The sequence below is a fragment of the Doryrhamphus excisus genome, linkage group LG10 (assembly GCF_037039965.1).
Source record: "Doryrhamphus excisus strain RoL-2023G ecotype Guam linkage group LG10, RoL_Dexc_Guam_v1.1, whole genome shotgun sequence".
NCBI lineage: Eukaryota > Metazoa > Chordata > Actinopteri > Syngnathiformes > Syngnathidae > Doryrhamphus > Doryrhamphus excisus.
The window spans coordinates 2,499,771-2,519,103 of NC_136366.1; the positions used below are offsets into that span (position 1 = coordinate 2,499,771).

The 19,333-nt window shown below is 42.5% G+C and overlaps 1 protein-coding gene across 28 annotated transcripts in view; it reads left to right on the plus strand.

The window, feature by feature from the left end:
• Positions 1-19,333, plus strand: part of rims1a (regulating synaptic membrane exocytosis 1a) — a 64,025-nt gene that overhangs the window by 10,110 nt on the left and 34,582 nt on the right. For all 28 annotated transcript variants that reach the window (XM_058049354.2, XM_058049370.2, XM_058049410.2 and 25 more), the window contains exons 3-6: positions 4,422-4,632; positions 5,612-5,623; positions 13,292-13,560; positions 13,847-14,526. In XM_058049354.2, coding sequence (XP_057905337.2) covers positions 4,422-4,632; positions 5,612-5,623; positions 13,292-13,560; positions 13,847-14,526 — 1,172 coding nt within the window. The remainder of the gene's footprint in view (positions 1-4,421; positions 4,633-5,611; positions 5,624-13,291; positions 13,561-13,846; positions 14,527-19,333) is intronic.

Sequence of the window (19,333 nt, forward strand, 5' to 3'; positions counted from 1 at the left end):
TGGTATCAATCTTAATGACCTTATGCTGGTCTTTATGCAGGAGGAGAATATCTATGAAGATGTTACAGTTTGGGGCTGATCCAAATTAGAATTGTTTGGCCTTGGCAGTATGAGAAGTATGCAACCTTTTAAATAAAGTAGTCCACAAAGGCATCCTTCAAGGGAATGGAAAGGTTTGGCCCTTAGAGCCGCTTTGTATGCATATGTGTTATAACTGTCAAATACTTTGCCGTCATTCCATGTATGCATGTACTGCATATGCATGTATACTGCGTATGGCATTATCAGGACATATGGAGCCCTGTCTGGGGAGTACACTGCCCACTTACCTCTACTGTTGGCTTTGGTGATTCCTCCATCTGTCCATCCTCTCCCTCATTCCTCGCTCTATTTTATCGGCTCATCATCACTTAGTTCTTCAGCTTTTGTGCTGTGGTTTTTTTTTAGTTTTTTGGTATTTATTCTTTTCTCTGTCTCTCTCAAGTTCTAATGTAATCTAATCTAATTTAATCTACGAAATATTGCACTGTACGTTTGCAACATTGGAACATTTATAAGCACAGAATACAATAGAACGACGGAGCTGACTTCCACTTCCTGTATTAGCAAGCTAACAAGGACGTTTTTTAATGCAAGATGTGCCATATTGTATGCTGAGAGGAAGAAAAAATGATTTCATGGTAGTATTGGACAGTGGTGTATGCAAATATTGATATTTGCAGTACGGTAATCCCTCGCTACGTTAGAAATAAAATTTTGCAGCGTCACACCATCACGTTTTTCATAAATGTGAATTAATAAAGCATGTTATTTTGTGGTTGAAAATGTCCTATGCATCTTTAAGATGTATTAATGCGTGATGATATTTCTCGTTTAGAAAAATCTGTCTCAGGTCAGCCAATCAGACTGTGAAATTTGGCATCGCTACTAGAATGATAATACACGGAAGTATGGAATATACTAGAAGTGCACATTAAGTGCTTTATTCATATTTCCTCAGTTCAATTCTGTCCTTCCTGTCCATTGGACCGGATGTTTGTAAATGCGTTTCACAATTTGTCAACATGTTTAACATAGTGTTGATGTGCTTTCAACCGAATGGGGATGCTGAATCATGAACGTGCGGGGATCCACGCGATATCAAATCAGATAAATACACGGTACAGCTTGAAGGATGGATGAGGGGGCAGGGGGATGGAAGAGGAAAGAAGGTGTACTAGTATGTCAACGACCTAATTTGGTGATGTAAAAGGTGTTACATAAACCGACTCGTATAAGATAAACACTTTTCATCCCTCCATCCTCCCTTCTCTTCAGTCAGTGTTAGTTACCAACATTTCCAAGAGACTAAAGCAGTGGCTAACGTGTTAGAATTAATATCGACATTGGTGTCCATCCTCTAAAGAGCCAATGGGAGGATTTCAAGGTAGCGAGTCCACCCAAGTAACCCAGCAGGGAAAGTTCTCTAAAGGAAGCGAAGGATGTAAGAACAACAGAGCTTGGCACGGAGAGCTAGAGCGAGCAAACAAGAGTGTCCAAATGTCCCTGATGCCATATGGCCACAGCACGTACCGTACAGTATACGTACAGTGTACCATCTAAAGCAGTGAGGGCCACATCGTGAAAAATTGGCCACTGATAAAGAAACATATATAAGGAGTTATGTACATTTCAAGGAAAAAAAATATCAGTTTTGTGATTTGTGTAGGTCAAAAAGTGTATTATTAGTATGAACCTTGGTTTTGGTCTTTTTCTCCTATTTTTGCTGCGTTTTCAAATGTTCCAAATATTGCACATATACTTTCCTTTTAAATAATCTTCATTCCATTCTTCCTCTTCCATTATTATCCATGAATCAAATCACATTTTTACAATTTTAATTACAACTTTATTGTTGTTTCTCCTAATATTATTAAATAAAAATATTTTTTCTTTAATATTCAGCATTATGCTATAGGAGTGGTGTCATTTGTATTCATAATATTATGAATTTATTCTCTTAAAATTGTGACTGTCTCATTAAATTACAACTTTTAATATTTTCACTTCATTCTTGAAAAATTACTGCATTTTTGCCCGTTTGTTTCCATTTTTCTTAGTTTGTAGAAAAACAGCTGTGGGCTGCAAACGGAGCCCTGGCTGCACTTTGGACACTCCTAATCAAAAGTACATTTAACCTTCTTTATGGTGCTCAGTCCAGTCCTTTGAGTAGTACGGGATCCCTTTGGGGGTCTTACATTTTCTCAACTGTGAAATAACTATCTGAGGCAAAAAGTAACAACATATTCTATTTGGAGTGAATAAAATCAGTTGCAATGCCAGCTCTGCAGAGAACGGTCAGCCACCCAGCCTAGGTTCAGCCCTCTGTTGAGGCGGTCCCAATGAACAGTCCAGGTCTGGTAAGGTTATCAGCGGTAATGGTAATCAAGCTAATCACTGTGAATATCAGCACATTAAAAAATGTTATTTGTAAAATCTAAAAACAATAAAACAACTGACCTAAAGTATGATATTATTGATATTATTTTTCTTCATATCTTAGCTTCCCTCGTTGAAATTGGTCTTTCTTTTCAAATAAGTGTTGCTAAAATGCAGCATTTTAAATTGATTGTCATTTTTGAAGAAAAAAAGTGTAAGCATGCTGAAGCAAGTCTCCAGCCTGGACCATTTGGCCATGCAGTTTCCAAAGTCCAGCTCCTGTTTCAAAAAAGGTGCTAAAGTATTTTCTGCAAATAAAAAGGTGCTAAAGCCAGTGTGGGTGGATGTGCTTTGCATGCAAACAAACTCTCCGAGAAAGAAAAAGAGCTGGAAATAATGAAAGCGTTGTGAAACTTGACTTCAGATCTTGAGTTGAAGGCTCTCTCTTCAGAACCGATAACCAAGAGAGGAGCCAGATTTCATTTCTAAATGGAGAAGTCTGCCTTCTATTTGAATATCGATCCAAGGGGAAGCGAATGACTCGTGCCAGGCCATAGATGACTGAAGCCCAAAAGGGGATAGTTGATGCTGGCTTAACTACCTTCCTTGCAAAAACACAACATGGCAACATTTGGCGTCATGGTGCTAATCACCATCATGGGCCGAGATCCTTTTTCCCCTTATTTTTGGACACATTTACTGAATGCCAGGCAGGGGGTCTTTTCAAACTTTTTTTTTAATTATTTTATTATTTTGGACCAATTCACTGTAGAAAACAGTTTAACTGTAGAACTAATAAAAGAAGTAATAAATGAAAGAAACATCAAATAAATCGATGTATATGTTTGATTGCCTTGTCTTCTAACTATAAGAACTTTTATTCGGCATAAATAGAAAAGCTTTTAATGTAAGTCATCTGTCCAAATCACTGGACTAAATATTTTTCATTTTCACCAACAGCATTGATTCTTTTATTAATTCTATACATTGATTCAATTGCACTCATTTACATATTTTACACTGAGCCAGTAAAGAATGCCAGGAAATAGTGTCAGGAAGAGCCACGGATCGGGAAGTCATTCCTGCAGTGAAGCAGCAGGTGACCTCCATGTGACCTTTGGTTGTTAGTACCAGGATGTGTAATCATGTGTGTTTGCATGTGTGTACATTTAGCAAGCGATGGTATCAATGTGTGCACTTTTTTAGTGTTTAAGTAGGAGGGTGTAGGACCCTTGGGTCCTCGGCTTCCCTTGGGTGCTGGTTCTGTGTGGTGGACTATTGTGTAAGGTACACCCAAAGGAGACATTCTGATTATTGATTTTTTTTAATGGAATTATGGATTCTTGGACATCAGGTTATGGATTTTGCTGATGGGATTTGTAGTATTTAAGTTCAAATGGGAGGGGGGTTGCTTTCCTGCCTGTAAGCCAATATATTGCATATTAAAAAAAATAATAATAAAAAGTTTTTTTGCGTCTTGAAAGCCCAGACATAGGTGCTGACACCCTGAAACCCATCAGGCACCATCTTGGTCATGCCTGTCCCCGTGCAGAGCAAACATGGCTCCCCCAATCCTTCAATGTAGTCTTTTTTCTTATTAAAAAAAATGTATGGTATAGTCAGACCGTATCCCCGTCTTCCAAAAACCTAGTCTGAAACGTGGTTTATGGAATGGGGGGACCATCAGTACACCCAATAAGGTCGCCAAGTACCCACCCAAGGCTAACACTAAGGCGCACACAAAGATCCAGGACAGCAGGGTCTCTGTATGTAACAAGAGTTTCTGATGTCATCAAACGCATCTCAAAACAATCAAGAAGTGTTGCATTGACTGGAGTTTTGGAATGGATCTTCCTCTTTTCCGACAAATGTTAATTACATTCAAAATAATTTCTTCATGATTTGTTTTAAGTATGATGTATTTATTTATGTATTTTTTTTTACAAAAAGCTGTCGAATTGCATTGCCATGTCAATATAAAGCCACCATTTTGTGTACTCCAGGGGCATCCAGCAGCAGCTTTCCAGCTACAGGGAGACAGTGATCCGGCAGGCCACGGCTGCAGCGGGCTCAGCAGTTCACCGGGATGATGCCCCCACCTGTGGCATCTGTCAGAAGACCAAATTTGCAGACGGTTGCGGGAACTTGTGCTCGTACTGTCAGACCAAGTTTTGTGCCCGCTGCGGAGGGAGGGTCTCTCTACGATCCAACACGGTGAGTAGTTCAAAGTACCCTCTGAACGACTAAAATATGTCAAGTCCCCCCAGCATCAGTGATCCTGGAGATGCTGGCCTACAAGATGAAGTACATAGAGAACAAGATGAAAGAATTGGGATCTATGGAAAGATCCCCGACAGATGAGGCGGACTGAAAAAGGCTGGAAACTCTTTGGATTTTTTTTACATTGAACTGGTGCACCTTAATAATAACCAATACATGTAATCTAAAAAGTGTGTTTTCGAGAGATATATCGATATATCAATCGCTCCAACATCAATTGGTATCACAGGTCAAAGTTTCAAACATCATGCAGAAAATCCAGCAAACCCATACCGAATGAGGCCTCATGTGTTGAAGCTCAGGTGTGTGTTGTAACGTGTGTCGTGTGTGTATTTTTGTTATATCATATACTGTATCTCATTTTGATATATTTAGCAACTGTGTGTTTTTCATGTGTGTGAATACACGGTGTGACCCCAGCAGAAGCCGCTAAAGGTTAATTGGGCATTAGAGTAAGTTGTGGAGCAAGGGGGTGGTCTCCGAGGGGTGCAGAGGTGCCCTATAACCACACAGCAGGGGTTGGTATGTGTAAATAAAAAGGTTATAACTTCCACTGAAATACGTGATGTCCCCACTCGATCCATGCCCTATGTTGCCGGTTTGGCATTTAATGACTCCACACAGACTTCAACACCCGCACCCCCCCCTCCCCTCAATGAACAGGAAGCAATTTGTGAAGCGAAGGGAACACACATCTTTATGCTTGGATATACTTTGTGGCGAACCCCTGGGGTCAACTTTATTTTATACATAAATAACAGCGAGTCTTTTTGAATATCAATTTAAAAAACAATATTACTTCCTTTAATATTACTTTAAAAATACAGTACTTTAATCCTGCTGTACCTTGCCACAGTGGAGACTTTTACTAACTTTGTGTCTTTCTTTCTTTCACATTTCCTTCTTCTTGAAGGAGGACAAAGTGGTGAGTACACACAATTTTTTTTTAAATTAACACAATATGTATCTCACAATGGTGTATAACCTGCATCATTTGTGACACCATAGGTATTTATTTTACATTTCATTCCATATCATATCATATCATATCTGGTGTCAGTTTTACAAGAGTCAACACAAGCCTTAGTGTCTTCTTTTTTAACCTTAATTGCACATAATTACATTAAATGATTAAACATTTTAGTCAGATTAATCTCAGTTTTCAATTAATTAATAAAAAAAAAGCCCTTTCTTTACAATATTCTCTTTATCTTTCTGTTTATTTACACGCACACATGCATTATAAAGCTATTTTTGTAATGTTCAGCGTTTTCCTGAACGCATCGTGCATTCTTGACATGAAAATGAGGAAGTGTCGTTACCGTTATAAACGGACTAGAGAGGGGTGTGAGTTTGGGATACATAGTATATGTATAGGGATATGCTATGCTATGTATAAGGATATGTATAGTATATGCTGTTGGAATTTTACTGCTGTTGATGTGTTCGGGTCAGAATGAAATTATCAAAGAGCGTCAGATTGTGTGTGACTGCGTGCATGGGACCCCCCACTGTGCTTTTGTGTGCCGTCATAACATAACTTGCTCTGGTTTGCATGTGTTAATTATACAGAAAAATGGAACAAAATTCATTAAATAAATGAGTTACTGCTGTTAATGAGTTATTTTTCACAGTCGTGATTATTACATAATGGCAAGTGTATTTTCGAGTGAAGGACACACATAGATGAACGCATGAAACCAAAGTAATTCAAAGACACGAAATTCAAATTGTGGCGAGCGTACTGTCCTGTACATTTCCTGTATTTGTTATGTACTACATCCCGGGGAGACGTTGGTCAGCTCTACTACTCTAGTCCATGTTTGGCTTCCATATATTTGCGGCTGACATTTTCCTACTGCTACAATGCTGAGCTGTTAAATTGGTTCTACTGAAAGGCTCTTAACCTGATGCAGATAAACTACCGCACTGAAAGCTCTGGAGGGCATTTCTTTTGCTCGCCACTGAGGTTGACAAAATGAATCTTATGATGACAGGAATGTGCTATTAAGGCAGAAATACCTAAAAAATAATATGTGGCAAATGTATATGTATTGATCCAACCATACAAGTAATGATGTGCTGCTTTGTGTGGTAGAAAAGCCTGAATGATGTGCCATCTGCTCTTAATGCCACAGTGGCTCATGATTACTATTGATTGCCAGACTCACTAGTTGCGTCCACCTCCATGTCCATCTCTCATTGACTGGTCTTAAGGGGGCTATCTCTCTTCTGCCGCTTGCCGCCCATTGCTATTAAAAGCAGGCTGACACACACGCAAACACGCAGTTAAAAAAATACAGCATGGTCTCACTGGGTGATGCCAGTTTCACCATATTTAACCTTTTCTTTTTATGTAATAATCATATTATTAACTCCTGTACAATAAATTCACTGGGAAACATTTGAAGGCCCCCGCTTGACACCTTCTTGGTCTTCTCGTTTGCCTCATTTTTGGTCTTTTCACATTTGTCAACCGATAGAAACCAATCTAACATCAAAATGTGCAGCTCATTCAGGACACGTTTACTATCTATCAGGACTTTGTCCACAATTCAGTACTTTATGTGATATTTTTCCCATTGAAGACCAATGGACAATTTCAATGTCACCTCCTATTGGTGGAAATTAATTTTACATTTAACATCTCATGTGACAATCTGCTGAGCACCTTGTTCAAACCACTGGGGTCACGGGCATGCTGGAGCCTATCCCAGCTTTCTTTGGCTGAGAGGCGGGGTACACACTGGACTGGCCACCAGCCAATCAGAAGGCATTTAGAGTCGTAAATTAAACCTAACATGCGTGTTTTTGGAATTTGGGAGGAAAATTGAGTGCTTTTTTGCATGAAATACAACGAGTTTAACAAGAGCCCACCAGAAAAGTCGATGTCATCGCCATCTTCATCCTCAGAACTGAACATTCCCATATTCTCCTTGCCACACACCCTGCCGGTCTCTCTCCCGTTACTTTTCCCAATGCCACACTCGCCCTGAGGCAAATCAGCCCCCGAGCCAGTGTTGTCCCCCCCGACCATGCGGCAGTGTAAAACCCTGAAAGCTGCATCACATGCACCTGATGAGGGGGAGCGCTGAAGCACAAGATGACTTCTCAGAAGTCGTGAGACTAGAATGCAAACACAAATTAGCCGTATCACTTTATAAGTTGCAGGGTTCATTATTATGGTTCTAATACCTTTAGCTTAGTTTAAGGTTTTAGGTTAGTCAGTTCAGGGCTGAACCAGGAGGCAAAACTCTCAATTTACCAGTTGAGGTACATTACGTTCCCACCCTCACAAGGAGATTAGGGGTACAAGTGGCAAAATGAGTTTCCTCCATAGGGTGGCTGAACTCACCCTAAGAAATCACCCGGTCATCCGGGAGGAGTTCAGAGTACAACCTCTGTTAAGGTTTAGGTGGCTCTGGCAACTTGTCCGGATGGCTTGTGGAAGCCTCCTTCGTGAGTGTGTCGTGGGCATGCCTAGCTGGGAAGAGGCCTCCAGGGCAGACGTAGAATAAGCTGGGGATTATGTCTCGCAGTCGGCCTGACAGAGCTTCGGTGCCCCCCTGGTGGAACTGGTAAGTTATGGCTGGGGACCGCGAGAGGCGGGGTACACCCTGGACATATCGCCAGCCAATCACAGGGCACATATAGACAAACAACCATTCACACTCACATTCATACCTATGGACAATTTGGTAAACATGCCAATTAACCTAGCATGTTTTGGAATGTGGGAGGAAACCGGAATACCTGGAGAAAACACACACATGCACAGGGAGAACATGCAAACTCCACACAGAGATGGTCTAGGGTGGACTTGAACTCGGGTTTCCTCGCTGTGAGGCCTGCATGCTAACCACTTACCACTGTGCAGCCTAGGGTTTGTTATTCAATTAAATTTTCAGTGTAGTTTGATGTAAAAAAAAAACACAAAAAAGAAACAACACTATGACTAACACTACAATTTAAAGTAGTCAGTGTACAACTTGGATAACAGTGCAAATTCTGGAGTGCAGGGTGTAAGGATCTCAAATTACATATTAAGAATACAGATCTGAAGTTTTTGTAGTCCCGTTTCGCGTGAATCTATTGTCATATTTACATAAAGTGTGGATAGGAGTTGTAAGTACAACAACACCACTGTACATTTCACAACACACAAACGCCCTTCTTTGCGGATTAGCTTAGTGTGTAGGTGTATGCATACTGTACATGTGCACTGTACGTATATGTGTGTTTGCTGATGGAGTACCTCATTAGCTGCTGTGGACACTAATCTCCTTTGTGGCAGTCTTTCATCCTTAGCTCAGGATTTATAGACGCCTTCAGTTACGGCTACCGCCTGCATGCTGCCGCTGCCATACGTTCAACTGTCCTTGGCTGCGACTACTTCCTGTTCCTTTCCCTCCTCTCGCGCCTTTCTTTTCTTTGGCCAAATGTGGAATTCATCTCACTGATAAGTGGCAAGCGTTTGTGTGTGTGTGAGCTTTGGCAGGAAGCTTAATGTTGTTACATGACAATATGTCCGCTTTCGTGCACGTTGGATGTTGATGATGGACAGAGACAGGGACAGGTTGTCAGGAAAACTACAACTTCATACGGCATAACAACGTTGCTCTATATTTTATACTGGGATGGTAAAACAAAACACTTCCTCTTTTCTTTATTGAATCTGGATATATTGTCATTGTTGTTTTATATATTTATATATTATTATTATATTCTATATAGAATTATTATTTATATAAATTATTATATTATTTTTATTTTATTTATTTTTATATATTATATGTTTTTTATATATTGTCATTGTTTATATATTTACTATAGGGCACAGTTCAACAAAAGTCATTGGTAATATGGTGCTGGTGCTCCTGTGGACACAGCTCAGAGAATCGAGTTTATTTTTCTATTTCTAAACACATTTGGTTTGTTTTTCATGTTTTTTGCTCCATTTTTTTCTCCCACAGTGTCCGCAAAAGTTACATGCTCATGCGTGCTGGTCAATTACCACTGAAAGCTTTCTAGATCTTCCAGAATCTGCACATATTCAGCTGTATTTCTTTGGATTTCATGGTTCCCGGCTTTTCACATACAGCCATATGTGTTAGATCCTGAATCTGATTCGGCTATAGAGACTGGACAGTCCAAAGTATCTCAAGAAAAGAAGGTACTTCAAGACGTCTCTCAATGCTAAGTAGCTTTTAGCGTTCCGTATCGTGTCCCATATCATGTGCCATGTATCTGGAGCGTATGCCAGATCTTTTTGGACATGCATACAACCCGGACTGGTCACCTACAGTCAATCCCCGTGCAAAAGTTTCATTTTCTCTCCAGGAAATTCGTCTGACTCCCAAAATCCCACTGGATGTCAACTAGATTAGTCATTGTTACGCACAGGCACCAACCGCTTCATATACACATGATGCATACTGTATGTGGGTACGGACCCCATCTCCAACACACACAAACACACACAGATGTGCGCATGGATGCACACAGGCACAGATGCAGCAGGACGCCAAAAAAACCCACACACAGGGGTTTTGTGTCCTAGTTTCCATCTATGGAGAAGCCAGTCTCTCTCTCCGGCGTCGCTTCTTCACTCATAAACTGATCTCATGGGATCTTACTATGATCATGTGATGTGACGCGTTGCTGCTGCTGCTGCTGCTGCTGCTGCGCTATTTGCAGGATTGTGTGTGTGGTGATCACAAACGGTCATATGCACATTACGTCCTTACTGTATGTGCGCGTATTTGATGACTACATGTGTGTAGTCAATCTGTATGGCTTCTACTGCACATCTTCCTTGCCTGTGTGGGGTTCACCAATAATGTAATCCAATATTAGGGATTACTGTGTGAGGAAGCAAATCTCAAATAGTTGGCGTATGACAACCTCAGTCAAACATCTTACATAGTAACTGTTCCCTGCCCGCGCATACATGGGAGGTCACAAAAAGGTCATGCTTTGTCTTACGTCTTATTTTGCCCTCACATTGGGATGTATTGAAAACCATATTTGTATTCTTCTGTGATAGCGCTTCTTCTGATTAATGAGGAGGTCGCGTTCATTTTCTGTGTCAATCAGCACTTCCACATCCGAGTTCATGGTTCTTGTCCGGAGCAGGTTTGGAGTGCCATCTCTGGGTCAGGGATGAGATCCTGTCCTAAGTGGAGGAGTTTAAGTACCTTCGGGTCTGGACCATGAATGTGTTAAGGATGGAACGCGAGATCTACAGACAGATTGGTGATGTAGACTCTGCATTGGTACGTTGTGATGAAGATGGAGCTGAGCCCAAAAGCAAAGCTCTCAATTTACGGCTTGATCTACGTTCCTACCCTCATTTATTGCCATGAACTTTGAGCAGTGACCGAAAGGACAAGATCGGCTTTACAAGGTGCCAAAATGAGTTTTCTCTGTAGGGCTTGGAGTAGAATCGCTGCTCCTCTAGTACATTAAGAGAAGTGACATAAGGTGGTTCAGGCATCCGGTTAGGATTTTTTGTGTTATTAATACACTGACCAAATCCGATTGTGTTCTTAATGTATTTTTATCACAAGACATCCAAAATGGATGTCATCAGCAGCTGACTTTGTAGTTCTTTGCAAACACAGTAACACCACACGTCTCAAAAACTGCATTTTTGGACACAAGTACTCTACCTGGTAATTGAAATGTATTTAAAACATAGTCATACTGTATGTCGATCTGGCAGACATCCACTTCCCGGCTCTGACTGCATTCAAGCACATGCTGGATGTTTTCAACAAAGACATAACGCCCCACATGAGGCAGCGTGCCTGTGTGTGTATGTGTGTGTATGTGTGTGTGTGTATTTAGGAACACATTCTCCCTCTTTCCCTGGTGGTGCTGGGGTGTTTGGCAGGATAAATATAGCTGCGGCGTCGGTGTAAAGCTGTTTTCTCCTCAGCTTTTGTAGCTTTAATCAAAAGCAATCTGGAGGAGTGAGGGGAAGTGGAAGGGGAGAGAGTGGATGGAAAGGATGGGGGAAAGGGGCAACGGGTATGGGTGTGCGGGGAGGGTGGTCGGATATGGCAGACGGCAGAATGTTTTATTTTAGCTCTCTTTAAATAGTCATTGGGGAGTGTTCAAGAGTAATGAGAACCCTGGTGGCTGGAGAAGAGGGACTGACTAACCTCCCATCGCTCTCCTCCTGCATCCTCTGTGTGTCTGTGTTTCACCGCCAGCCTCACTTCCTCCGTCATCCACTGTGATGACTACAACTGTGTTCATGCTGCAGGGCCTTCGTGCTGCACTCCCTCTTTTACACAGTGATTCATCATATCTATTCTGGGATGGAATTGCATCCCTCATCAATATCAACTGTCAATGCTGCAACTAATAGTTACATTTACCATTGATCTGTCTCCCGTTTGTTTTCTTAGTGAATGAACTGCGCTAGGAAATGAACTATGCCCCGATTCCCCACAGCTAATATTGTATAACATCCTGTATTTGAGTGGTTAAAACGATATAAATGTCAGACCATTTATTTTGAATGTCTTAAAATAAAATAAATCTTCAGAAATAATCTGAACGTGACGACTAAATAATTTCAAAACTTTCTCGAACTCACTGTAGAAACAAAATGGTCATTTTTTAATATATACATAAAAATACATAGCTCACTTCTTTACGCACATCTGTAAAATACAATGACAAATACAATTACAATTATCCCTAACACTACTTTTGCGGCCATAACCTGTAACACTCAACTCTGAACCCCCACCATCACCCCCAGCACACATGAGCATGAGTCTTATTTATGTCTTATGTATTATGTCTTATGTCTTAGAGGGCTCAAATAATGTTAAAACCCTATTTAGAAAGTCGTAAACAGGTTTTCTATGCTCTAAATACGAAAATATTCCATTTGCAAATAAGCAATCCCACTTAGCAGGAATTCACTTATCACAGTCAATAAACGAGGGATTACTGCACTGTATTAATTTATGTAATAATGTATTAATGAGTCTTATTTATGTCTTATGTCTTAGAGGGCTCTAATAATGTTAAAACATTATTTAGAAGGTCGTAAACAGGTTTTCTATGCTCTAAATATGAAAATATTCCATTTGCAAATAAACAATCCCACTTAGCGGGAATTCACTTATCACAGTCAATAAAGGAGGGATTACTGTACTGTATTATTTTATTTAATCATGTATTAATTTGTTCAGGGCAGTGCATATTAATAAACCGTCTGATACTGTTGTGTCAACTGTAAATGAGACAGATTCGGGCATCGTTTTCATCATTTTTATCTGTCGACCCGAGGCAGTAAAGTAAAGAACAAAAGGGCAATATAAAAACATCCAATATTAAGTAAAGCCACAGACACACATAAAATGAGAACATGACTGGGGACTTTGTAGAAACTGTTACTGAAATGTGAGTGAGAATTTTTGCCACTACCAAAAAGGAGATGTTCATTTCTGTCCCTTGACTAATGTGCTGCTAGATCTGGATTCAGTCCCTGTACAACTACAAAGGAAATACATTCACATACTTGCACATTGCACAAGTGACAAGCAAAGTATCTTTTCATCCGTTTGTGCAGGTGATCTGGGTTTGTAATAACTGCCGGAAACAACAAGAGATCCTAACTAAGCCGGGTGATTGGTTCACTGGTCCATCAGGAAAGCCCACCGGTCTTGGTTCGGCCATCAGTGAGCCATCTGTGTGCCAAGCCCCTGGTGATAAGAAGCTGCGGTCCCACTCGCAAGCCCCTCCGGGCTCCACAACATCCTTAGAACCCAACCGGGGCAGCGCACCAGGGAGCACAGCTGGAACAGATATCCGATCACGCAGCGAACCACCAAGAGACACGTAAGTTTGAATCTTTGCTTCAAATAAACTGTTGACAAACTACACAGTCATGCCCTCTCTATGTGCATTCAGAGGGTGAGTTTGCCGGAATTGGTGACGTGGTTTTCTGAAGTGATTAGTCATTTGGCAATGCCTTTGATCTCAGATCTCAAATTTCCAGTGTCAAAGAAGGTCTTACAAATCCTGCTTTGAAGTATTGTTTCTTCCACAGCACAAAGTACGTTTTCTGTTAACAGTCACCTGTTTAATTTTCCTTCTGTTTCCATCCACATATTCATTTCATTAGGAGAAATGGGAAAGGCGGTGGAGGAACTGGTCGGGGAGAGCGCAGGACAGGCCATGCCAAGCTGGAAACCCAGGTTTCCATGGACCGAGATCTCCGGGGTGAGTCTAGGGAACGCAGGGAAAGCCGCCGGCTTACAAAGGGACGTTCTTTGGAGATTGATCCTGTAGGAGGAAGTGATGCATTGAGGCGGACACAAGAGGGGGGCTACCAAAACATGGACCAAAGCGGTGGCCCCCCTTGCCAAGCAGGGTCAGTTCCTTCTGGAGGCCAGGGCCGCCTCGTACAAGGTCGTGGCACTGGAATTACAGGGAAGACGAGAGATGGCCTAGTGTCTGAACAGAGGACAGCCGGAGCGCTGCATGAACACAACACTGCGCAAAAAGACAACCACCCTGAACTCAGAGAATCTCTGGGTTCAACTGGATCAACCCCCGGTCAGGGACCTGTAGTAAGACGAACCAAAAGGGACAAAGCCGACAGCATGCTTCGCAATGATTCATTAAGCTCAGATCAATCGGAATCTTTGCGTCCACCACCACCCAGGCCGTACAAATCAAAACGAGGGCTGGGATCTGGAGGCAAGAGGCAAACCAGTGTCAGCAGTTCAGAGGAGGAAGGCGGCACCACACCTGAGTACAGCAGCTGTGAGGATGCTGAGATCGAAAGCGTCAGTGAAAGAGGTGAGACGACTTCAATATCAATCCAGAACTTCTGTTGTCTGTGTCTCGTCATCTGTTCATCTATCATGTAGGATATCCGAGCTAGAGTTATAGCACATGCATACGTGTGTGTGCTTATGACAGCTGGCAATGTGCTAGATATATTTTTATCACCCAAAGATAATTGAACCAAGGACAAAAATATGACTTGTTAATACTGCGGCTATTTTCAAGCCAATGTTTGTCTGCTGTCTTTGTGTTGCAAAGTTAAAAAGCATCAATGTCAGAACTGGTCCGGAACCCAAGATGCAGAGGCAGGACGTGAACATTTATTCAACCACAAGTGTCCACACAGTAAAAAGTAATGGTAATGGTAATGGTTTTATTTCATTTGAACATGCATCAGATTACAATTGAGTGCATCCCATAATCAGTTCACAGTTCCACATGTCCAAAAGGAGTAGGAAGAAGCAATGCTTATTAAATCCTATTCCTCCATCTGGTACTTTTACAATCAGTAACTGTTACATTTGTTCACTTCCTGCTTTCCATAATACAGTTTAATGTTTTTTGTTGATTTTTTTTAAATAATGTACCTCGTACCGAAGTATGAGGTGATATGAGCATCCAATGCCATAATGGATACCATAGTAAGTGTCAATATAGTGATATATATAGCACATCATGACTGGTTCAAGACTCTTCATCCTTGTATTTAGCAAACATCAACTGCTTGTATTGTTTCTTGAATTGGCTCATCGTTGTGCATTGTTTGAGTTCCTTACTCAATCCATTCCATAGTTTGATTCCACATACTCAAATGCTATGGCTTTTACAATGGTGTACACAAAAACTGAAAACACTGCAGCAAAAGGCATACAGGCAAAAACTAGGCTGTGTAACAAAAAACACAGCTGACAAAAGGTCAACGGGCAAAACTGAAAACAGCAAAACCGACGGCAAGTACTCACAAATACAATGATAAAAGCCAGAAAGCAAGGGAACAGTAGGTGGAAGACGAGCAGCTGACAAGGACTCTGGAAGCTTGAGGGACAATCTGGCAATTAGTGCAGCTGTGAGCAGGGCTTAAGTAAGTCGGATGGCTGATTGAACTCAGGTGTGTGTAGGAGTGGCAGCAGAGCTTGATGGAGGTTGGACTGACGATGGAGTCTATGGTGTATGGTCCCACGAATCTGGGTGCCAACTTTCGGTTGGAAGTCCCGGGACGATAGCCACACCTCCTGACGTCTCCCTCCAGACGTGGCAAGTCCTCCGAAGATGCTCTCGATGCGTCGACCTCAACTACAAATTGTAACAAAGGGTTAAATTGAGTGACAACCGGAGCCGAAGTAAAAGGACTTGAGGTTTACAAAAGCTTTCTCCGCCTCTGGGGTCCATTTAAAAGTTACTTTGCTGGATGTAAGCCTTGTCAGAGGTTCTCCCGCCTTGCTACTGTAATTGCGGATAAAGCGCAATGTAAAAGTTGGCGAACCCCCCCCCCCAGGAACCTCTGCAAGTGCTTCCTGGATATAGGAGACGGCCACTCGACCACCGCCTCAATCTAGGCGGGATCAAGGCACTTCTCTGCCTTGACAAAGAGGCGCTTCTCTGAGAGACGTTGGCGCACCCGGCGAACATGGTGAGTGTGCTCCCCGAGTCCTTGGAAAAACATTAAACTGTATTATGGAAAGCAGGAAGTGAACAAATGTAACAGTTACTGATTGTAAAAGTACCAGATGGAGGGGTAGGATTTAATAAACTTTGCTTCTTCCTACTCCTTTTGGACATGTGGAACTGTCCAAACTGATTATGACTGATTAACTGATTATGGGATGCATTCAATTGTAATCTGATGCATGTTCAAATGAAATAAAACCATTACCATTACCAAAGATGAGAATGTAATCGAGATAAACACAACAAAAATCCACTGGCTTAACAAATGGGTTTTGGTCCACTTTCAGGTGAATTCTGTGTGAACGCCTCCTCTCCATTCTGGAGACACCTCACACGCAGTCAACACAAAGTTTCAATAACATTCATTCATTCATTCATTTTCTACCGCTTATCCTCACAAGGGTGGCAGGGGTGCTAGAGCCTATCCCAGCTGTCTTCAGGCAAGAGGCGGGGTACACCCTGGACTGGTCGCCAGCCAATCACAGGGCACATATAGACAAACAACCATTGGTCAATTAACCTAGCATGTTTTTGGAATGTGGGAGGAAACCGGAGTACCCGGAGAAAACCCACGCGTGCACGGGGAGAACATGCAAACTCCACACAGAGATGGCCGAGGGTGGAATCGAACCCTGGTCTCCTAGCTGTGAGGTCTGCGCGCTAACCACTCGATCGCCGTGCAACCCTTCAATAACATTACAAAATACAAAATTCAATAATGTATCTATTGCTTGCAGTAATTATCATGAAAACTAATATGCCATAACAAATTAATATCATTGCCAATCTGTAGGTCATCAACATTTGTCCATGTGGCTTGGAGAAAAAACTGTTTCATACAAACTGCATGCCTCAGGCCACAGCCAGCAGCCTGACTCTCATTGTGGGCCGCGTGCATATGAACTAGTGTGTGTTAGACTGTGCGTGCTTGTGTGTCTCAATGCTTTGCTAAGTGTCACGTTATATTGTTTTCAGCTCGGCCCTGCGGGAGTGGGTTGGTGGTGACAATCCTTCTGAGAGTGTACATGTGTGTGCATGTTCGTGTTTGCGATGGGGCCGTTTGACCCCGTTTGATTCCAGTTTTGACCTCGGGTGGCCTCACACAGCAAACTATGTCCTCAAGTCCTAGAAGACACTGCTGTTTACGCTCTAACATTGTCATATCCAAGTAGTACGATGTCACTTGTAACAACTTTTAAACTAACTGAGAAATACCGATCCTTTGCTTGACTGAGGGAGTACATGAAGTAGTTATTTATTCTACTTTGTAGAATACTTTGAATCGTAGAGTCATTGTAATTATATTCTGTAATTTATTTTTGTGACAGAAATGATCAGTGTCTGGGTCCTAACTTGGATCCCAGTATGCAGAGGCCAAACAAGTATGAGAAGGACGGTGTTATAGCTTCTCTTACAGCTCAAGAGCATAAAACGACAATACCAAGGAAATCAACAGGGCATCATGGGAAAATTGGAGAAAAAAAGAATACAAACACAAACCAGTCAGGTGGATCTATGCACAAACTGCAGAGGGACAACTTGCCACTCCACCTCATAAGGGACCAATGGACCTGGGCACCAGCTTCTTAGATTCCAGCGCCAGGGAAACATCCCGAGATAACAAGTCGGAGTAAGTAAGTAGGGTTAGCCTTTGATTATGCCTGGAGGTGCGGGATAGTGTGGCCCTGGTAAAGGGCCGATAAAATATAAAGTCCGATGAAATTTGTAACCACAGACAGGAAGGGATCGGTTGGGGGTGAAGCACAGTCGGAGCAAGCCGTCACAAAGCTCTTGGAGTCTGCATGGAGGGTTGGCCACCATAAACGCTGAGCAATGAGGAACGTGATACATCTGAGCCGAGACCAGGACTTTTGAGCAAAGGGATTTTGAGACAATGAGGCAGCCAGGGGGTCAGGCGGCAGGAGGAGGCGAATCCTTGGAGGCCCCCCGCCACATGCCTCTCGACTTTCCACCGCAGGGCCGTCAGGATCCGAGACTGAAGAAGGATGGTCTCAGGGATAGAATCCTCCACCGCTGGAGAAGACATCCTGGACAAGGCATCAGGCTTTCAATTTTGGAAACCATAGCCAAAGGTAATGCAGAAATCGAACCTTCTGACTGGCGAGATTAAGGTGCTGAGAGGAACGGATGTAGGAGAGGTTTTGGAGGTTTCTTGATAACAACACAGCAGCAAGAGGAGAGGACGAAGGGCGGATGTGACCAGTGGCCAGGGCAGATGAGAAATATTCCTCCAGCGTTGTTGTTTGGTTTGAGAAATATTCTAAAGCCGGAAGGGAACGGAGATTCCGCCAACGAATCAATGGCGCAGTCACAAGGATGATGGGGTCCCCATCAAGGAACAAAGCTCAGACTTTACAAAAAAACTTGCTAAGCAAATTATATTCCTCAGGCACGGAGGATAGGTGTACAGGAGTGCAGATGGGGGACTAGTCAAAATGGAGGGGGCGGCACACATGGATGTGTCAAAAAGTGGACGAGGGACAAATTTTGATAAAACTCCAACATACAATAGTGCCGTGCTGCTGCAGCCAGGGGAGTCCAAGCGCCGAATGAGACGGTATAACAAAAAACGTAATAACCTTGTGATGGTTACCCGCAAGAAGCACCAAGACCGTGGGAGTTTGGTGAGAAATGCATGCAATGTGGCGCCCATCCAGAGATCTGACATTTTTCAACTCATCCATTTTCACTGTAGGAATGTTCATAGAATTAACCCACATCAGCCCCAGAGTCAATGAGTGCATGGATAGAACACTTCCCCTCTTTCTTCCTTGACCAAGAAAGAGTACCTTCTATTTGAAGACGTCCAACCAACGATAATGAGCCAGCAGACTGAGTAATGAGGGAGGGGGCCTCCCCTTGGCGTGTCTCCCGTGGATGACGAGCAACAACTTGTAGGACGAACCGGGCAGGTCGAGATGCTGTGCCCCGCCTCCCCACGGTACAGGAATAGATGGAAACCTGGCTACGGTTCCTCTCAGCTGCCCCCGAGTTGCATGGGCACCACTGTTTTGATGCTGGACGAAGGGAGGAGTGGATCCGGAAGTGCCCTGAGAGGTGAAGTCAAGGTCAGCTGTGGTGGAGGAAGAGCAGGTGGTTTTCGAAGTGGATGTAGATCTCCAAGGTACGG